The sequence below is a fragment of the Panonychus citri genome, unplaced genomic scaffold (assembly GCF_014898815.1).
Source record: "Panonychus citri isolate SS breed McGregor unplaced genomic scaffold, ASM1489881v1 Contig00023, whole genome shotgun sequence".
NCBI classification, from domain to species: Eukaryota; Metazoa; Arthropoda; class Arachnida; order Trombidiformes; family Tetranychidae; genus Panonychus; species Panonychus citri.
Genome location: NW_026515428.1, coordinates 736,730 through 753,749, shown reverse-complemented (window position 1 = coordinate 753,749; position 17,020 = coordinate 736,730). Strand labels below are relative to the sequence as shown.

General features: G+C 35.5%; 3 protein-coding genes across 6 annotated transcripts; all 3 read right to left on the bottom strand.

The window, feature by feature from the left end:
* Window positions 1-30: 30 nt before the first annotated feature.
* LOC128396601 (insulin receptor substrate 1-like) lies at window positions 31-2,770 on the bottom strand. Its single transcript, XM_053357208.1, has 2 exons — window positions 1,310-2,770; window positions 31-619 (listed from the first exon to the last, which is right to left on the bottom strand). Exons 1-2 carry the CDS (start codon window positions 2,104-2,106, stop codon window positions 190-192), a joined length of 1,227 nt encoding a protein of 408 aa, XP_053213183.1. The 5' UTR covers window positions 2,107-2,770; the 3' UTR covers window positions 31-189.
* A 1,289-nt stretch (window positions 2,771-4,059) lies between these two features.
* On the bottom strand, window positions 4,060-8,926 carry LOC128396580 (nonsense-mediated mRNA decay factor SMG8-like). Of its 3 annotated transcripts, none has more exons than XM_053357192.1 (7): window positions 8,761-8,926; window positions 8,271-8,436; window positions 8,028-8,227; window positions 7,775-7,900; window positions 5,516-7,676; window positions 5,229-5,406; window positions 4,060-5,069 (listed from the first exon to the last, which is right to left on the bottom strand). In XM_053357192.1, exons 2-7 carry the CDS (start codon window positions 8,374-8,376, stop codon window positions 4,769-4,771), a joined length of 3,072 nt encoding a protein of 1,023 aa, XP_053213167.1. In that variant the 5' UTR covers window positions 8,377-8,436; window positions 8,761-8,926; the 3' UTR covers window positions 4,060-4,768. The 3 variants fall into 3 exon arrangements, with proteins under 3 accessions (XP_053213167.1, XP_053213180.1, XP_053213174.1); XM_053357205.1 differs by having other exon boundaries at window positions 8,028-8,214; window positions 8,291-8,436; window positions 8,761-8,925; XM_053357199.1 differs by lacking the exon at window positions 8,761-8,926 and adding an exon at window positions 8,531-8,654.
* A 1,658-nt stretch (window positions 8,927-10,584) lies between these two features.
* Window positions 10,585-16,069, bottom strand: LOC128396603 (uncharacterized). Of its 2 annotated transcripts, none has more exons than XM_053357210.1 (6): window positions 15,617-16,069; window positions 15,356-15,520; window positions 14,880-15,278; window positions 11,087-11,264; window positions 10,824-11,010; window positions 10,585-10,724 (listed from the first exon to the last, which is right to left on the bottom strand). In XM_053357210.1, exons 1-4 carry the CDS (start codon window positions 15,777-15,779, stop codon window positions 11,260-11,262), a joined length of 732 nt encoding a protein of 243 aa, XP_053213185.1. In that variant the 5' UTR covers window positions 15,780-16,069; the 3' UTR covers window positions 10,585-10,724; window positions 10,824-11,010; window positions 11,087-11,259. The 2 variants fall into 2 exon arrangements, with proteins under 2 accessions (XP_053213185.1, XP_053213187.1); XM_053357212.1 differs by having other exon boundaries at window positions 11,153-11,264.
* Between the last annotated feature and the right edge of the window lie 951 nt (window positions 16,070-17,020).

Here is a 17,020-nt window from a genome sequence, read left to right as displayed (position 1 = left end):
TGAAAGTTGAGTATTTACAATAGTGATTTGTTTTGGTTTTTTTTGTAAAAGAAAAAAAGTTGATCAATTTTTTTTTAATTAACTTTAAATGGAGGAAGAAAAACACAAAAAAAAAACATCGAAAAGAAAAACACAAAATATCGAAAGAGAAAAATATAATAGATAAGTTTATATATCTTCTTCCTTTTTTCAGTGTCTCAATATCCCAGTGGTGGTTGGTGATAAATCTGACGAAGCGTTAAATATTGTTGGTGAATCAATTGATGATTTGTAACTATTAACACTTAATTCAAGTGCCTCGGACGATGAAAGATCAAGAGGTTTCATTGGAACGTAACCATCATCCTGCATCTCGTCATTATCGTAATAGGAACCTGGTGAGGTGAGTGAATGTGATTGGGAAGATTGACCACTGGAGTGGCTTGAGCAACCATTACTGCCCCCGTTAATTGGTATTCCTATTGGTATGGGCTGAGGATTACTCATCCCGCCGCCGATTGTATTTTCCCGGCTTATCCGACGTCCTCTAAATGAAATGGGTCGACAACATTCACTGGTAGATGCACTTCTTGGTCGCAATGTTGTTTCCGAATCATAGACTGAATGGTGAATTGGTGTTCTAATAATAAAAAAGAGGGAAAAATGATACACATAGAAAAAGAGAATTAGTGAGAGGAAAATATTACAGTGAGAGAGAGAGAGAGAGAGAAAAAAAAAGAGATAAAGAGGAAAACGAACAAACAAAATTCAATGTCATATTATTACAATAATAGAAAGTATAATAATAATGATAATAATAATAACATGGTTGTATTTTCTTTACCACAATAACAACAACAACAGAAAAAAAAATGGTTTATTTAAAGGTCGATTGCATTTCAATGCCAATCTAGTCATTGAACTTGTTTACATCAAGTTGGTATGATGAGTAAAGTTAATTAAAGTAAAATCTGAGGCTAGTTAACCATCATCGACTAATTGGTTAGCAATTAGCAGATTTTCATCTTCTCTTACAATGTTAGTATATCAGAATAAATTACTTTTGTCTAGTAAACAAGAGATCATCTTCATCTCTCTTTCTCTTGCTCTCTCTCTCTCTCTTCTTTCTGATGAAAGTCTAGATTTACTCGTTTTCCCATGAAGATCATCATCATCTTCATGATCATGGTGATAATGATGTTTATCATGATAATCTTAATAAGCTTTTTTTTCTCTATCTCTGTCTTCTTTAAGGTTTCAATTTTGTTCTTGTTGATTGACTTTTTTTTTCTCTCTCTCTCTCTTCTTACAACTCGATTGACAAGCTTACCTTAGATTTTGAAGTGATCCATTGGTTGAGACCTTATTTAATGTGAATGTTGGTTGGTAGTCAATTACTCTTAATATGGATTCATGGATATCATGGGTTGTTGCTCCATCGTCCGTTAACATGCACAAATTACCCGCTCCAATAGCAGCTCCACGTCCAAGTTCAACGATGAAATATTTTTTATTATGACTGAAACGACGAACACAGGAAAGTGGTAACTCATGAAGGATTGGTTCAAGTTCATTTGGTGCAACCTTGACAAGGTGTAACTTTTTATCATTGGTTAGACAAAGTCTATAAGTTCCGGTTAAATTTTCTCTCTCAGTATTTTGATTCTTGGGTAGGGTTACCTGCCATACTCTTTGATAACGTGATGATTTAAGGTGTATTTCGGTTAATTCAATTAGAAGGGTAAACCAATCAAGTAAATTTCTTTCATCATCAAAATAGAAAGTGTAACAATCTTCCTTTGTAAAGATGAACATTATATGATCAGTTTCTTTGGTTCCATGTTTCCGGCTTATATTGAAACAATCTTTAAGTATAATGGAAGCCTTACAAGGTGACCCAGAGCGAAATTTTCTTTCACTTTCATAATACTCTAATCGAGCTGGTGGTTTACCGTTTTCACTGCCATTGGAAGGGAAAATTGTGCTGCTTATTGGTGATGTTAATGATGTTATTGTTGTTGTTGTTGCTGCTGAAATCGGTGTTGGTGAATGTAGAACAAAAAATCTTTCCTTTATTGATTTAGTTCGCTTATATTTAAGTAAACACGCTTTTAAAATGAATGGCATTAAGGTGGCAGGAGATGGAAAAATACTCACTCACAAACAAACAAAAATCCACTCACAAAGAGATAGAGAGAGAAAGAGGGAAAATATATAAGAAGAACACTAAGAGAATAGAATTAAATTAATTGGAGAAGAAGATTCTTTTTCTCTTTGATTTTGTTGTTGTTTTCTAAGAATAAACCAAAAAAAAGGAAAACTTTTCTTTCCACCCTGTAAAAATAAGAGAACCAGACAGAAGAAAAACGATGATGATGATGATGATGATGAGGAAGATGTTGTTGTTGTTGTTGTTTACGATTCGAAAAATATATAAATAATTGGATGAGAAGAAAAAAGAGGTGAATGAAAATAACACAACAGACACACCGAATCAATGACAGAAAGATTTAGAGGAAAAGAGTAATAAACAAGAAGAAGAAGGAGAAAAAGAAGAAAAAATTAACATCGAATAGAACAAAAAATCAACACGATTATCAAAAGAGATGAATGGAAAGAGAGAAAGGGAGACACAGACAAACACACATACACATTCACTGATAGAAAGTAAATGATGAAGATAAAGAGAGAGAGACGAGAAAAGAAAGAGGAAGATAAATTGCCCTGTATTATTAAAACTGTGAGAGAGTAAAAGTTGATAAATTATCAGATTAATTTTAACATGTTTAGTTAAAGTCCTTCCCTTTAACTGAAAAGCTCAATTGATACACAAAATTCATTTGTTTCCATGGTTACGCGCGAAAAGCGGCAAATTCAAACGGTCGACCGGTTCCAATTTCTTCTCAACAATTAAAACAAATTGCAATTGTGAATACAAATCTAAATAATCTTTAAGTGAAATGTCAAAAGTTAAATTAAGTTAATTAGTAAATTTACTATTCTCCCTTAATGTAATATGAAATGTTTTCATCTTTGAACAGCATGATGAAGATGAGCATGTTAATTGTTACCTTTTGTTTGTCTAAAGTTTTGTTTGATTATGTTAATTGTTGACGATTTTTGTTAAATGTAGTTTTACAATTAATTAATTGTATTGTTAAAATGTTCCAATTAACCTGTAATTTCAATTCTAATTGATATTCACAAGTAAACTTTTATTTCTCTCCCTTTTTTTCAAATTGTAATCAAATGTTCATAAATTATACTTTGTTTCCTTTTGTATTACAATGTAATCAGTTAATCACAATTAGTTGATTATTGTAGTATTATTAAAGATAAGTGTATGTATATATAAATAGACAAATGTAATAAATATAATTGTTACGTAGGCGAATGAAAAACTTTGGGATAAATTATTATCTCTCTTAATTGTTAATGGTAATGATTATAAGTATCAATTGATTTCTCTCTCAACTCTTTGGGTAAATAATAAATGTTTATCTAATATAAATCATTGATATTTTTATGCTTTACAATCGTAATTAGTTAATTCAGATAAGTAACAATTAACAGTCAAGTATCTATTTTGAAGATCATCACAATTTTCGGGAATCAATTGTTTCCTCATCAAACTGTTTCACTTTTCAAGCCAATCAATTATTAACCGGATAGGAAAAGGTAAACAAAATGGTTAATTTAATTGTCAAATCAAATTAATTTATTAGTTAATTGATTCGTTTACGGGGAAAAAAAGTATCGATTGATTGTCATTGATGTTTTTTTTTCTTCTTCTTCTTTGTTTAGATTGTTAGTTTTATATAAATAGAAAAAGAGATTTTTAAAATTCTCCTTGAAAACAAATTGTGATTAATCAACATGAGAACAATTTTAATCACAATTTGATTCCGTGTGTATGTTTAGTGTTTATTGTGTTTATGTCAGTGTTATTTTTGATTGATTAATTGATTTACCCATTGATTTAATTAGTGTGTAAAATGTTGTTAATTGTTTTTCAACTTTTTCCAAAGTTGATACGTGACAATTAACGATAATTACGTTTATTACATTGCATTTGATTAGTTATCAAATTGAGAAGATTATTTAATATGTTTAAGACAATAGGATAATCTTTAGATGGTGATAAGATTAAACTGTTAATTGTTAATTATCCTTTAGTATATTAGTAGTTGTAATTTTTTTCCCTTTTAACAATTAAGATTAATCTGTTCGCTCTTTGGGTCAAATTAGATAACAATCAATGGGTAATTAACGTTAATTAGTTTTTACAAGTTGAGCGATTTTCAATTTGCTTGTTCATATAATCATGTAAACACAATGGATCAACAATTAACCAAATTGTTTCTGTATTTGTGTTTGTTTGCTTTTCTTGGTAAAACCAGAGTTTTAAAAGTGATTAACAAATTGTCTTTATCAATAATTACAAGTCTAGTTTAGTTTTTCTTTACGAATCATTAATTGATAATACCAACCAAATTCAGGTAAAGATTGACAACCTTAAGGTTAATTGTAACTAATCAAAGACAATTTGTAACATCACAACAGGTGATGATTTTTTTATGGAAAATTATTCTTTTTCTATGATTTATCCTCGATTAAATCATATCCATCCTTTTGATTGAAAGGTTTCCAATTTTCAACACACCTCTTTTTGATGGATAGGAAGAGTGATGAAGAAAGTGAGAGAGAGAGTGAGAGTAGTAAGATTTCATCTTCTTGCCATTAAATCATCATAATTATTAGTATCCTTTTTGATAATCGTTAATTAAGTTCATTTTTTTGGCTTTGAAACGTAATCCGATATACCATAGGTATCTTTAAGTAATCGACAGGAATCAAGTCGATCCTTATATGGCATATAAACACCATGATCACCTTGGTAAACAAATGGTAATCTTAAAATCCAATAAGCTGATTGTGATAATTTAACAGGTTCCAAGTTGCCTGGTGAAAATATTGGACAAGGATTCGGTGCTGGTTGAACTCGAGGATTAAGAGTCACATGGACTGGAGCTTTTGGTGTAACGACATGAAGCCTCATTAATTGTCCATACAATAGTTTACCAGATCGACTACGAGCACAAATGAGAAAAAAGAAGTTGAAATTAAAAAGAAAGAGAAAAATCGATATCACCAGATTAAGAGAGAAAGAATAACATGAATGTATTAATATTTTCCTTTTTTTTCTTAATCTATCGAGAAAATTTTCCAGTAACAATTTACTAATTTACCTGCAAACACAAGGAATAAAAACTGGCATATCATTGGAAGCAATTAAATTAGCATTTTCCTTAACAATTCCCTTAGTGGCTTTCAGCACACTCGCTGGTTTTGATGACATGAATCGATGGCCCCTGGGGCATTCATATTCCACTCCGATAAAAATTTTAACAGTAAATTGAGTTCCATCTGATCAAACAAATTAACAAGCAAACATAAATTAGATTCAAGTTGGAGTATCAATAGAATCGATAAAAAAATGAAAATTGAATGAAAAATTAACGATTTTTGAGTTTACCTTTCAAAGTTTTTTTATTCTTAATTCCTGGAGGCCTTTTACCTTCCCATAGAGGCGGAAGTTGACCTGAATGTTCAAGTTTAACGGTGACATCCCATGGAAGCAGGAAATTGGTCCCCGAAATGAAGCCCGGTTGATCTTGAACTCCCATGTTGTGGGAGTAGAGGCTTGATGATCCTAAGCAAACCAAAGACCAGGATGAAAATTTTGGTAACAAACCGGGAGGGGATTGTGAATGTAACATCCCGGGAAGATATTCAATTGTCGAGTGTTGATTAAATATCGATGAATGTGGTGATCGATTATATTCTCGGATAATTAATTGGATATCTCGGCTTTTATCAACTCCTTCACCAATTTCATCATCATCATCATCATCATCTTCTTCTCCGTCATCTTCTTCATCGTCCCCAGTATTATTATTATCATTTGCTTCAGCAACACCTCCATTCGCAACATTATGATTAAGGGTATCACTTTTGGTCAGTTGACTGTTATTCTTACAATTATCTACATCATCGTAATCATCAACAGCTGATCCTCCGCTTTTAATTGAATTTGATTTTGTTTTCTCGTCATTGGTGGTCAGCAGTTTTTTCGGTGTTTCTGGACAAGGTGATTCTTGGCCTTTTACGGTTTCTTTAAGATCACCAATTCTCATCGGGTCAACTGATTTATCTCCACTTTGTCCCGTTTCTTTGCCGGAAGCACCGGTTCGTCTAAATGGTTCTAAACTTTGTTCACCAGCCATTGCCTGAGAGAGATCAGTTAAAGAGGCTTGTTCGGTTCCAGGTTGACTTTCAGGTTCAGTACCACTCGAATCAAGTTCAGCATCATCGTAACGATCAAAGAAACGGTTCAATTTAGCAGGTCTAATGTCGGCTGTACTTGGCTGGAAAACGGGAAACTCAACACGCTCCAAATGGTGACAATTACATTTACCAGAGAAAGTATTGTAGAAATCATGATTTGCTGATTTAACGGTAAACGGATCTTCCCGATTGGCCTGACGTCGACCACAGTCACAAGCTGAGGTAATTTTAACACCACTACAATGAGGCATAATTGGATAATTTGGATCAGTTTTGGAAAGTAAATCATCATAATGGTCATCATCTTCCGGTTTGGTCCGATGAACTGGATTAATACAATTGTTCCCAGTTAAACTGATTACTTCGCACATTTGTCGCCCATTATTCCAGAAGTTATCACATTCTTCCTTTAATTGTCGTAAATAATTGTACAAAGCAGGACCTCGAGATTGAACTGTGAAAAAGTGCATCGCTTGGGCCACTTTACGAACATGAAAATCTGATGTATAATGAGAAGGTAAACCTTCCTGATAGATGCTGAAAGCGATTGGTAATACCTTTGAACATCGACCCTCAGAAAATCGAGTATCAATGTCAAGTGAATTTCTCATCTGATTAAGCAATGGCAGCGAATCCTTGTATGGATCATCATCCAAATTGAAGAATAATTGATGTAACTTTTCAGTGACAAGAAAAAAATCTTCCACAACCGGAAGCTCGAAAACGGTAACCGCATTGTGCCGACCAACATTATCGTCAAATCCCTTAGTCAATGCAGTTGAAATGTGAGACCAAAGAAATTGATAAAATGTTTTACCACCATTAGATTCTTCATCGATGTCATTGATTTGCTTTTGGGAGCACAATTTAATCATAAGAGATTGTAAAAATTCATGAGAATCTCTGATTGTTGGATCTTGGGTTGAAATGTAAACAAAATCCGATTGATTACAAATGGCGAATAACGAGTTGGCACAAATATTGGTTATGATGCGACTTTTCCGCAAGAAACGGTAAATTTGATCTTCTAAGTGTTGCTCATAGATTCGTTTATTATTTGCGATAATTGGTGAATTTCTATAAGCTTCAAATACGAAAAGTACACGAGGTGAACAGGGACGACCACTGAAGACCCAATCATCGGAAATATTGGGAAAATCACGAAGAATCTCTGAGACTAACGGTGATGTTTTAATTCGAGTAATGTCCAGTAATCGAAATAATTGAAGGTAATTGAGATCAAAGTGTGGGGTTGGATTAACGATCACAACAATATGGGAAATGATAAACAGAAAGAGTAAAATCTTTGCTGTTTTAAAAGTAAAATCAGTGAAATTTTGAAAAATTCCCTAAAAGAAAACCAAAGAAAAAGAGTTAAAATTAAGATAATAAAAGCTATTTAAATGAATGAAGATTATTAAACGAAATAGGAAAAAATTATTCAAACCTTTGAAGCAAATTCATGATCCAATTTATTGGCTATATGAACGATAACATCGGTATCCAAAGGTGAGATTAGGTGTAAAAAGATGACCCGATTTCGTGAGTCAAAATATCCTTCAACATGACAAGTCTATTGTATAGATAATCAAGTAGATACGCTAATCCATTAATCATCAAGAGATACACACACATATAAATAAGAGACACGTCCGATTGATTTGAAATTTGACGACCTTTCGAAATGAAAATCAACCTACCGATTCATCAATTAATTGCTTATTATCACAAAATTTTCCTCTAAAGACATTCTTCCCAAGACAATCGTCAATTAACGTTGATTTACAAGCTCGAGCTCCGACAGATGATTTACCAATAATTGAGATGACACATACTTTATCCTTTCGAAAGTTTGGATAATTGGTTGATAGAAATTGGAAAGTATCTCTAGAAAAATAAAAGAGAAAAAGATTAAAAAATTAACAATAAATTGGTTTAGTAAAGTGTTACTTTAACAACAAACCTTAGACTATCTAAACTGGTTAAACTAAATTTACAATTAACATCTCCATTGAGTCCTGATGATTTGGAAATAAAATCGGGTGCCATTAACAGACCAAGAAGAGACGAAAAGAAAAGCCCAAAGTGTCCAACAAAAGAGAGATTAACCTTAATCCAAATCAAGAGAAAGAAAAACAATTGAAAAAACAAAACAAAAACGTTAGAATAGAAAACGATTGAGAAAAAGAAAATCCGATCCTACCAAACAACTAAACACAATCTTGTCAACTTTAACAAACAAAAAATTATCATTGTTAAAACAAAAGTATCACAAATTGTAGCAAGAAATGAAAAAAAACATAATTCCAACAATTAAATCAACAAAAAAAATTATTTCTTTTATATCTGGTGAACAAAAATATTACCAATGAGACAAGAAAACAATAAATTTGAGTCGCTCACAGATTCAGAACGAAAAGATAAACTACTTACCGATATATACCAACCTAAGAACAATTAAATTAGGTTAACAATCAAATGTAAGATTTAATCTATCACAAAGTAATTAATTGAATTAACAATTTAAAAAAAGACAAACAATTGAATTAAAAGTAAGAGAAAAAATCAAAATGATTGAAACAGTTGATTCTCAGTTCGCTTCCCCCTTAGCAACAAAAAGGGTAACATGTCAGTCGTTAAGGAGAAACGCGGGTAAATCAAAAAAGTAAATAAAAGAGAAAAAAATTTATAAAAGTTGAACAATTATAATTCTGGTGATTAATTATATCTAAAAAATCAATGAATCGTCTGTCGATGCGTTAATTTACAACCTTCATAGATAATTGTCCCAAAGAGAATCATAGAAACCAATAAAAGAGTTAAACCAGGAACCAAATGAGAATCATGAGAATTTGATTTTTTCTCAGAAAAATTAACTAATTAAAGACAGAGAGAGAGAGAGAAAAAAGTTAAACAATTAACAATCATTATTCTAATTAACAGCTTAATTCATAACCCATTTAACACCGTAACCAAATCAAACGTAAATTGTTTGAGATCTTAAATCATCATAATTGTAATTTAACAAAAAATGATCATCTAAATTGTCACGAAATGAAAAAAAAAACAAATTGAAACAATTAAGAAAATGGTATATATTATGAATTGTGAATATATAACAATTAAAGGACAATATCGATGAAGAAACATAAATGATTTATGATTTAGGGTTATCAAGAAATTAAGAAATCGAGAGAGAGAAAGTTAATTGTTGTTGAATTGAATATCTAAATTGTTGTTGCTGTAGTTGTTGATGATGATGTTTCTCTTTCAAAAAGGTTGATTAATTAGTGTTATAATTATTGGAATAAAGAAGATGATTAAAAGTTGATTGTTTGGATTACGAGTGTCAGGGTATGAATTTTTTTTCGGTTCATTACTTGGATCTGATTGCTTGTATTCAATTTCCGGATGAGCATGAGATGGATCATCATCATGATCGTGTCCATGGAGATCGCCATCAGCGGTAACCACATCGGAACGAGAATCATCATCGATGATTTCAACATCATCATTATCAACATCATCATCATCATCATCCTCATCTTCATCCAGGGAGTTATCAATATCTTTATCATCAGGTTTATCCTCAATTAATTTACCATCATCAGGAATTGCGATTAAATTGGTTGTTGGTTGTTCAATTGTTTCATTTAATTTCAAACCAACCAAAGGTGAACTAATCGATTCCTTAATTGTTAAAATAAAAAAAATAGAGACAATTAAGGTTACCGGTGATCCATTCATTTTTTCGTTTAATTTTCTCAATTTAATCCAAATTAGTTAATAGTCTCAATTTACTCGGTAAATAACTGATCCACTGATAAAATTAATTTAAACAACTAATTGTCCGATTGTCGTTAATCGTTAACTTATCACTTGTTAACTTAATTAACAGGATGTTACAGAAATTAATTGATTAAATATAAATGTAAAAGTATATAAATTGTTACCAACAATTGGATTTTATTTAGAACAAAAAGTTAAACAATACATAATCCTAGTTGTAATCGAAATAATTGAAGGTAATTGAGATCAAAGTGTGGGGTTGGATTAACGATCACAACAATATGGGAAATGATAAACAGAAAGAGTAAAATCTTTGCTGTTTTAAAAGTAAAATCAGTGAAATTTTGAAAAATTCCCTAAAAGAAAACCAAAGAAAAAGAGTTAAAATTAAGATAATAAAAGCTATTTAAATGAATGAAGATTATTAAACGAAATAGGAAAAAATTATTCAAACCTTTGAAGCAAATTCATGATCCAATTTATTGGCTATATGAACGATAACATCGGTATCCAAAGGTGAGATTAGGTGTAAAAAGATGACCCGATTTCGTGAGTCAAAATATCCTTCAACATGACAAGTCTATTGTATAGATAATCAAGTAGATACGCTAATCCATTAATCATCAAGAGATACACACACATATAAATAAGAGACACGTCCGATTGATTTGAAATTTGACGACCTTTCGAAATGAAAATCAACCTACCGATTCATCAATTAATTGCTTATTATCACAAAATTTTCCTCTAAAGACATTCTTCCCAAGACAATCGTCAATTAACGTTGATTTACAAGCTCGAGCTCCGACAGATGATTTACCAATAATTGAGATGACACATACTTTATCCTTTCGAAAGTTTGGATAATTGGTTGATAGAAATTGGAAAGTATCTCTAGAAAAATAAAAGAGAAAAAGATTAAAAAATTAACAATAAATTGGTTTAGTAAAGTGTTACTTTAACAACAAACCTTAGACTAAATTAAACTAAACTAAACTAAACTAAATTAAATTAAATTAAATTAAACTAAATTTACAATTTTCATCTCCATTGAGTCCTGATGATTTGGAAATAAAATCGGGTGCCATTAACAGACCAAGAAGAGACGAAAAGAAAAGCCCAAAGTGTCCAACAAAAGAGAGATTAACCTTAATCCAAATCAAGAGAAAGAAAAACAATTGAAAAAACGGTAAGGCTCAAGATATGTCCGTAAGCTCAACTTTTCTACTTTCAGCTGACGTTTTTTCGGCTTACGATTCGCGGCTTTCTAGGAAAATGATTTAATTTAATTGATTAGTCGATTAATTCAGCAATCTAAGATTATTTGACGCCTTGTGGGTATAGCGGGTACATGTTAGTCCACATTTAACAATGAAATAAAAGTGATTAGCGAAAGATGTGGCTAATCAGCTGTCGACAGCTAACATTACATTAATTGTGTGATAGTTTGATTGTCTCAGGCCCTCCGGGCCTTCCTTTGTCCATGGTGACCCTTAATAGTGAAAACCTAACCTAACTTAATTTAAACAAACACAATTAATTGAGAAATTCAGTTAACTTCCATATGTAGCTGTAATCGTAAGCCGAAAAAAAGTCAGCTGAAAGTAAAAAAGTTGAGCTTACGGACATATCTTGAGCCTTACCGAAAAAACAAATAAAAAACGTTAGAATAGAAAACGATTGAGAAAAAGAAAATCCGATCCTACCAAACAACTAAACACAATCTTGTCAACTTTAGGAGATAGAGAAAGAGTTAGAGGGCGAGAGATTGAGTTTGAGAGGGAGAAAAAAGAAAAAGAGTGAGAGAGAGAATGAGAGGGAGAGAGTGAAAGAGAAAGAGAGAAGTGAGAGGGATAGTGATTGTTAGAGGGAGAGGGAAAGTGAGAGGGAGAGTGAGAGAGAGGAGAGGGAGAGTGAGAGGGAGAGGAGAGGAGAGACAGAGTGAGAAAGAGATTGAGAGGGAGAGTGAGAGAGTGAGAGAGGAAGAATGAAAGAGAAAGAGGTAAATGAGAAGGAGAGAGAGAGAAGAGAGAGAGGAGAGGAGAGAGAGTGATAAATCGAATTAATTTATAAATCTTATTTTCCGATTGTCCGATCACAATTAAGAACATGATTTAAAAATTGTTTAGGGAGAGGGAGAGGGAGAGGGAGAAGAAGAAAAGGACAGAAAGAGTGAGAGGAGAGTGAGGGGGAAGAGGAGAGTGAGAAGGGAAGTGCCAGAGACAGCGAGAGGGATAGTGATCGTTAGAGGAAAGGGAGAGTGAAATGAAGAGTGAGATGAAGAGTGAGATGAAGAGTGATAAGAAGAGTGAGAGGAAGAGTGAGAGAAAGAGTGAGAGAAATAGTGAAAGGAGAAGCGAGAGGAAGAGTGAAAGAAAGAGTGTGATAGGGAGAAAGGAAAAAAAGAGTGAGAGAGACAAAGTGTGAGCGAGAGGGGAATGACAGAGAGAGATCGATTGGGAGAAAGAGAAAGAACGGAGAGCAGAAAAAAGAAAGAGAAAGAGAACGAGGAAGAGTGAGAGAGTGAGAGTGAGAGGGAGCGTGAGAGAGGAAGAATGAAAGAGAAAGAGGTAAATGAGAAGGAGAGTGAGAGAAAGAGGAAGAAAGAGAGAGTGAGAGGGAGAGTGAGAGGGAGAGTGAGAGAGAGAGGAAGAGGGAGAGTGAGAGGGAGAGTGAGAGGGAGAGTGAGAGGGAGAGTGAGAGAGAGAGTGAGAGAGAGAGTGAGAGAGAGAGTGAGAGAGAGAGTGAGAGGGAGGAAGAGGAAAAGGAAGAGGGAGAAGGAGAGGCAGAGTGAGAGGGAGAGTGAGAGTGAGACGGAGAGGAAGAGGGAGAAGAAGAGGAGGAGTGAGAGAGGAAGTGAGAGACAGAGTGAGAGGGAGAGTGAGAGAGAGAGTGAGAGTGAGACGGAGAGGAAGAGGATGAAGAAGAGGGAGAGTGAGAGGGAGAGGAAGAGAGAGGAAGAGGAAGAGGGAGAGTGAGAGAGGAGAGGGAGAGAGTGAAAGAGAAAGAGAGAAGTGAGAGGGATAGTGATTGTTAGAGGGAGAGGGAAAGTGAGAGGGGTGTAGAGTCAATTCCACAATCCCCTTAAAAGTAAATCTTAATCCTTTTGGGATAATCCTTTTGAAAGGTTGTTTAGCTTGAGAAAGGACAAGTTTTTACCAATTTTTATCAAATTTTTTGATATAAATAACTAATAAAAAGAGGTGAAAAGTTTGGTGATTGTCTGATTTGGTTTGGTTTGATTAGGTTAGGTTAGGTTTGGTTAGGTGTGAGATGTAAATCTAATTAATTTGATTTTAATGGCCCGGAGGGCCTCGAACTCTCAACCTAGCATTCAATATGAATGAATGGCCCGGAGGGCCCAGAATTCCTAACCTATTCAGCAGCAATACCTATGAACCTTAGAAAATTCAAATTTCTCTATTCAAATTTAGCTAAAGACAAAAGGATTAACTTCAATGTTTACTTAAAAGATTGTGGAATTGACTCCGAACCGTGAGAGGGAGAGTGAGAGAGAGGTTGAGTGTGAGAGGGACGAAGGGTGAGGGGAGAAGGACATGGAGATTTAGAGGGAGCGTGAGATAGAAAGAATGAAAGAGAAAGAGGTAAATGAGAAGGAGAGTGAGAAAGAGAGTGAGAGGGAGAGTGAGAGAGAGAGTGATAAATCGAATTAATTTATAAATCTTATTTTCCGATTGTCCGATCACAATTAAGAACATGATTTAAAAATTGTTTAGGGAGAGGGAGAGGGAGAGGGAGAAGAAGAAAAGGACAGAAAGAGGAGAGGAGAGGAGAGTGAGGGGAAGAGGAGAGGAGAAGGAAGTGCCAGAGACAGCGAGAGGATAGTGATCGTTAGAGGAAAGGGAGAGGAGAGGAAGAGTGAGATGAAGAGTGAGAGGAAGAGTGAGAGGAAGAGTGAGAGAAAGAGTGAGAGAAATAGTGAAAGGAGAAGCGAGAGGAAGAGTGAAAGAAAGAGTGTGATAGGGAGAAAGGAAAAAAAGAGTGAGAGAGACAAAGTGTGAGCGAGAGGGGAATGACAGAGAGAGATCGATTGGGAGAAAGAGAAAGAACGGAGAGCAGAAAAAAGAAAGAGAAAGAGAACGAGGAAGAGTGAGAGAGTGAGAGTGAGAGGGAGCGTGAGAGAGGAAGAATGAAAGAGAAAGAGGTAAATGAGAAGGAGAGTGAGAGAAAGAGGAAGAAAGAGAGAGTGAGAGGGAGAGTGAGAGGGAGAGTGAGAGAAAGAGGAAGAGAGAGAGTGAGAGGGAGAGTGAGAGGGAGAGTGAGAGGGAGAGTGAGAGGAGAGGAGAGTGAGAGGGAGAGTGAGAGGGAGGAAGAGGAAAAGGAAGAGGGAGAAGGAGAGGAAGAGGGAGAGTGAGAGACTGAGAGTGAGAGGGAGAGGAAGAGGGAGAAGAAAAGGGACAGTGAGAGAGGGAGAGTGAGATGGAGAGTGAGAGAGAGAGTGAGAGTGAGCGGGAGAGGGAGAAGAAAAGGGAGAGTGAGAGTGAGAGAACGAGTGAGAGGAAGAGTGAGAGGAAGAGTGAGAGGGAGAGTGAGAGAGAGTGAAAGGGAGAGTGAGAGGGAGAGTGAGAGGGAGAGTGAGAGGGAGAAAAAGACGGAGAGTGAGAGAGACAGAGTGAGAGAGAGTACATTGGATGAACATTTGATTTATTAAGAGGAACTGGAAAAAGGAAATAAGAAAAACAAAAGAGAATCAATTAGTTGGAACAATTTAAGCTCTTAAATTGTGAATTAAATTTAATTACCTGGATAATCATAAAGATTACGATCAGATTTACAATGTCTTGGTGTCCTTTTAACTGTTGCATAAGGAGTTTCCTCATTAATGATTAACTGATTACTATTAAGATGATTATTAACTTTAAGAGTTGAGGTTGATTGATGATGGTGATGATGCTGATGGTGATTAATTAATTGTTGTACCATTGGATCACTAATTATACCACTACCATTTCCATTTATTTGGACGGATGCATAAGGTGATGGGTAAACAATTAACGATTGATTATCTTGACCAGGAATTAATTGTTTGGCTCGAGTTTTTTCAAAATCATTTAAATTCATCTCATCATTAAGAACCAATTTATTTGGTGTTATATTGACCATTGGACTGGAGCCCAATTTACCGTTAATTTCAGGTGATCCTAAAGGACAAGAACAAGAGAATCAATTAAAAAAATCAAATGATAACAATTTACTAAACAACAAGTTGAGTATTTACTTGAATATAAAGATTGATCTGGAATCCGTTTGTTCATCATGATACAGATTAACACAATTACCGCAACAACGACCATTAATGATAAGATTAACGGTAAAAGGATTTCGAGTTCAAAAAATACTTGATAATATGATTGATTGTATGTTAGAGGTAGTAGCGGTCTCTCTGGGATTAGGATTAGAAAACAGGATACGATTAACAGGAGATTATAATACAATGTTTTATCTTCAATTAATGGATTTTTTATCTTTTATCTTTTACCTTTTTCCAGGAATGGATTGGTCATTAGGCCATAAACGGCATCCGTTGATCCGGCATCGGAAAATGCGGTCGATTTAAGATGATACCAAGTTTGCGGGTGAAGCCCATCGATCCAGATCGTCTTCTTGCCCATTAGAATCATATTGGAAACAATTGTCCACATTTTCTCCTTCTGGGTTTTATATTTTATCGAGAAATGTTTAATTGTACATCCACTCGATTTCCACGAAGTTAAATCAACTTCAATTGAAGTTGCATTAGTAAACGAGATGAAGTTTTCCTTGACCGGAGCAATTGGAACTTGAGAATTTGGATTTGCAATTGGAATTGAGAGATAATTTGAAAATCGATTCAGTGATCGATTCTCCCTCTATCACTGTCTCTCACTCTCCGTCTCACTCTTCCTCTCACTCTTCCTCTCACTCTCCGTCTCACTCTTCCTCTCCTTCTTCCTCTCACCTCCTCTCAACTCCCTCCTCTCACTCATTCTCACCTCCTCCTCTGTCTCACCTCCTCTTCCACATCTCCTCCTCTCACCTCCTCTCACCTTCCTCCTGCCTCACCTCCTCACTCCTCTTACCTCCCTCCTACTCCCTCTTCCTCTCCCTCTCACTCTGTCTCTCACTCTGTCTCTCACTCTGTCTCTCACTCTGTCTCTCACTCTGTCTCTCACTCTGTCTCTCACTCTGTCTCTGACTCTGTCTCTTACTCTGTCTCTCACTTTCACTCTCCTTCTTCTCTCGCCCTCTGCCTCACCTCCCTTCACCTCCTCTCACCTCACCTCCCTCACCTCACCTCCTCCTCACTCTCCTCCTCCTCACCTCACTCCTCTCCTCTCCTCTCCTCTCCTCTCCTCTCACTCTTCTTCTCCTCTTCCTCTCCTCAACTCTCCTCACTCACTCTTCCTCTCAGCTCCTCCTCTTCTCTCCTCTCTCTCTCCTCTCACTCTTCTTCCTCCTCTCTCTCATCTGTCTCTCATCCTCCTCTCCTCTTCTCTCTCCTCTCTCCTCTCTCCTCCTCACCTCTTCTCACCTCACCTCTCTTCCTCTCTCCTCCTCCTCACTCCTCTTCCTCCTCCTCCTCACCTCCTCCTCTTCCTCCTCTCTTCTCTCCTCACCTCTCTTTCCTCCTCCCTCTTCTCTCTCCTTCACCATCCTCTCCTCTCACCTCCTCACTCTTCCTCACCTCCTCTCACTCCTCCTCCTCACCTCCTCACTCACTCCTCCTCACCTCCTCCTCCTCCTCCTCACCTCCTCTCTCACCTCCTCCTCACCTCCTCCTCACTCTCCTCTCACCTCCTCCTCACCTGTCACCTCCTCCTCACCTCCTCCTCACTTCCTCTCACCACCTTCCTCCCTCCTCCTCACCTCTTCACCTCCCTCTTCTCCTCTCCTCCTCCTCACC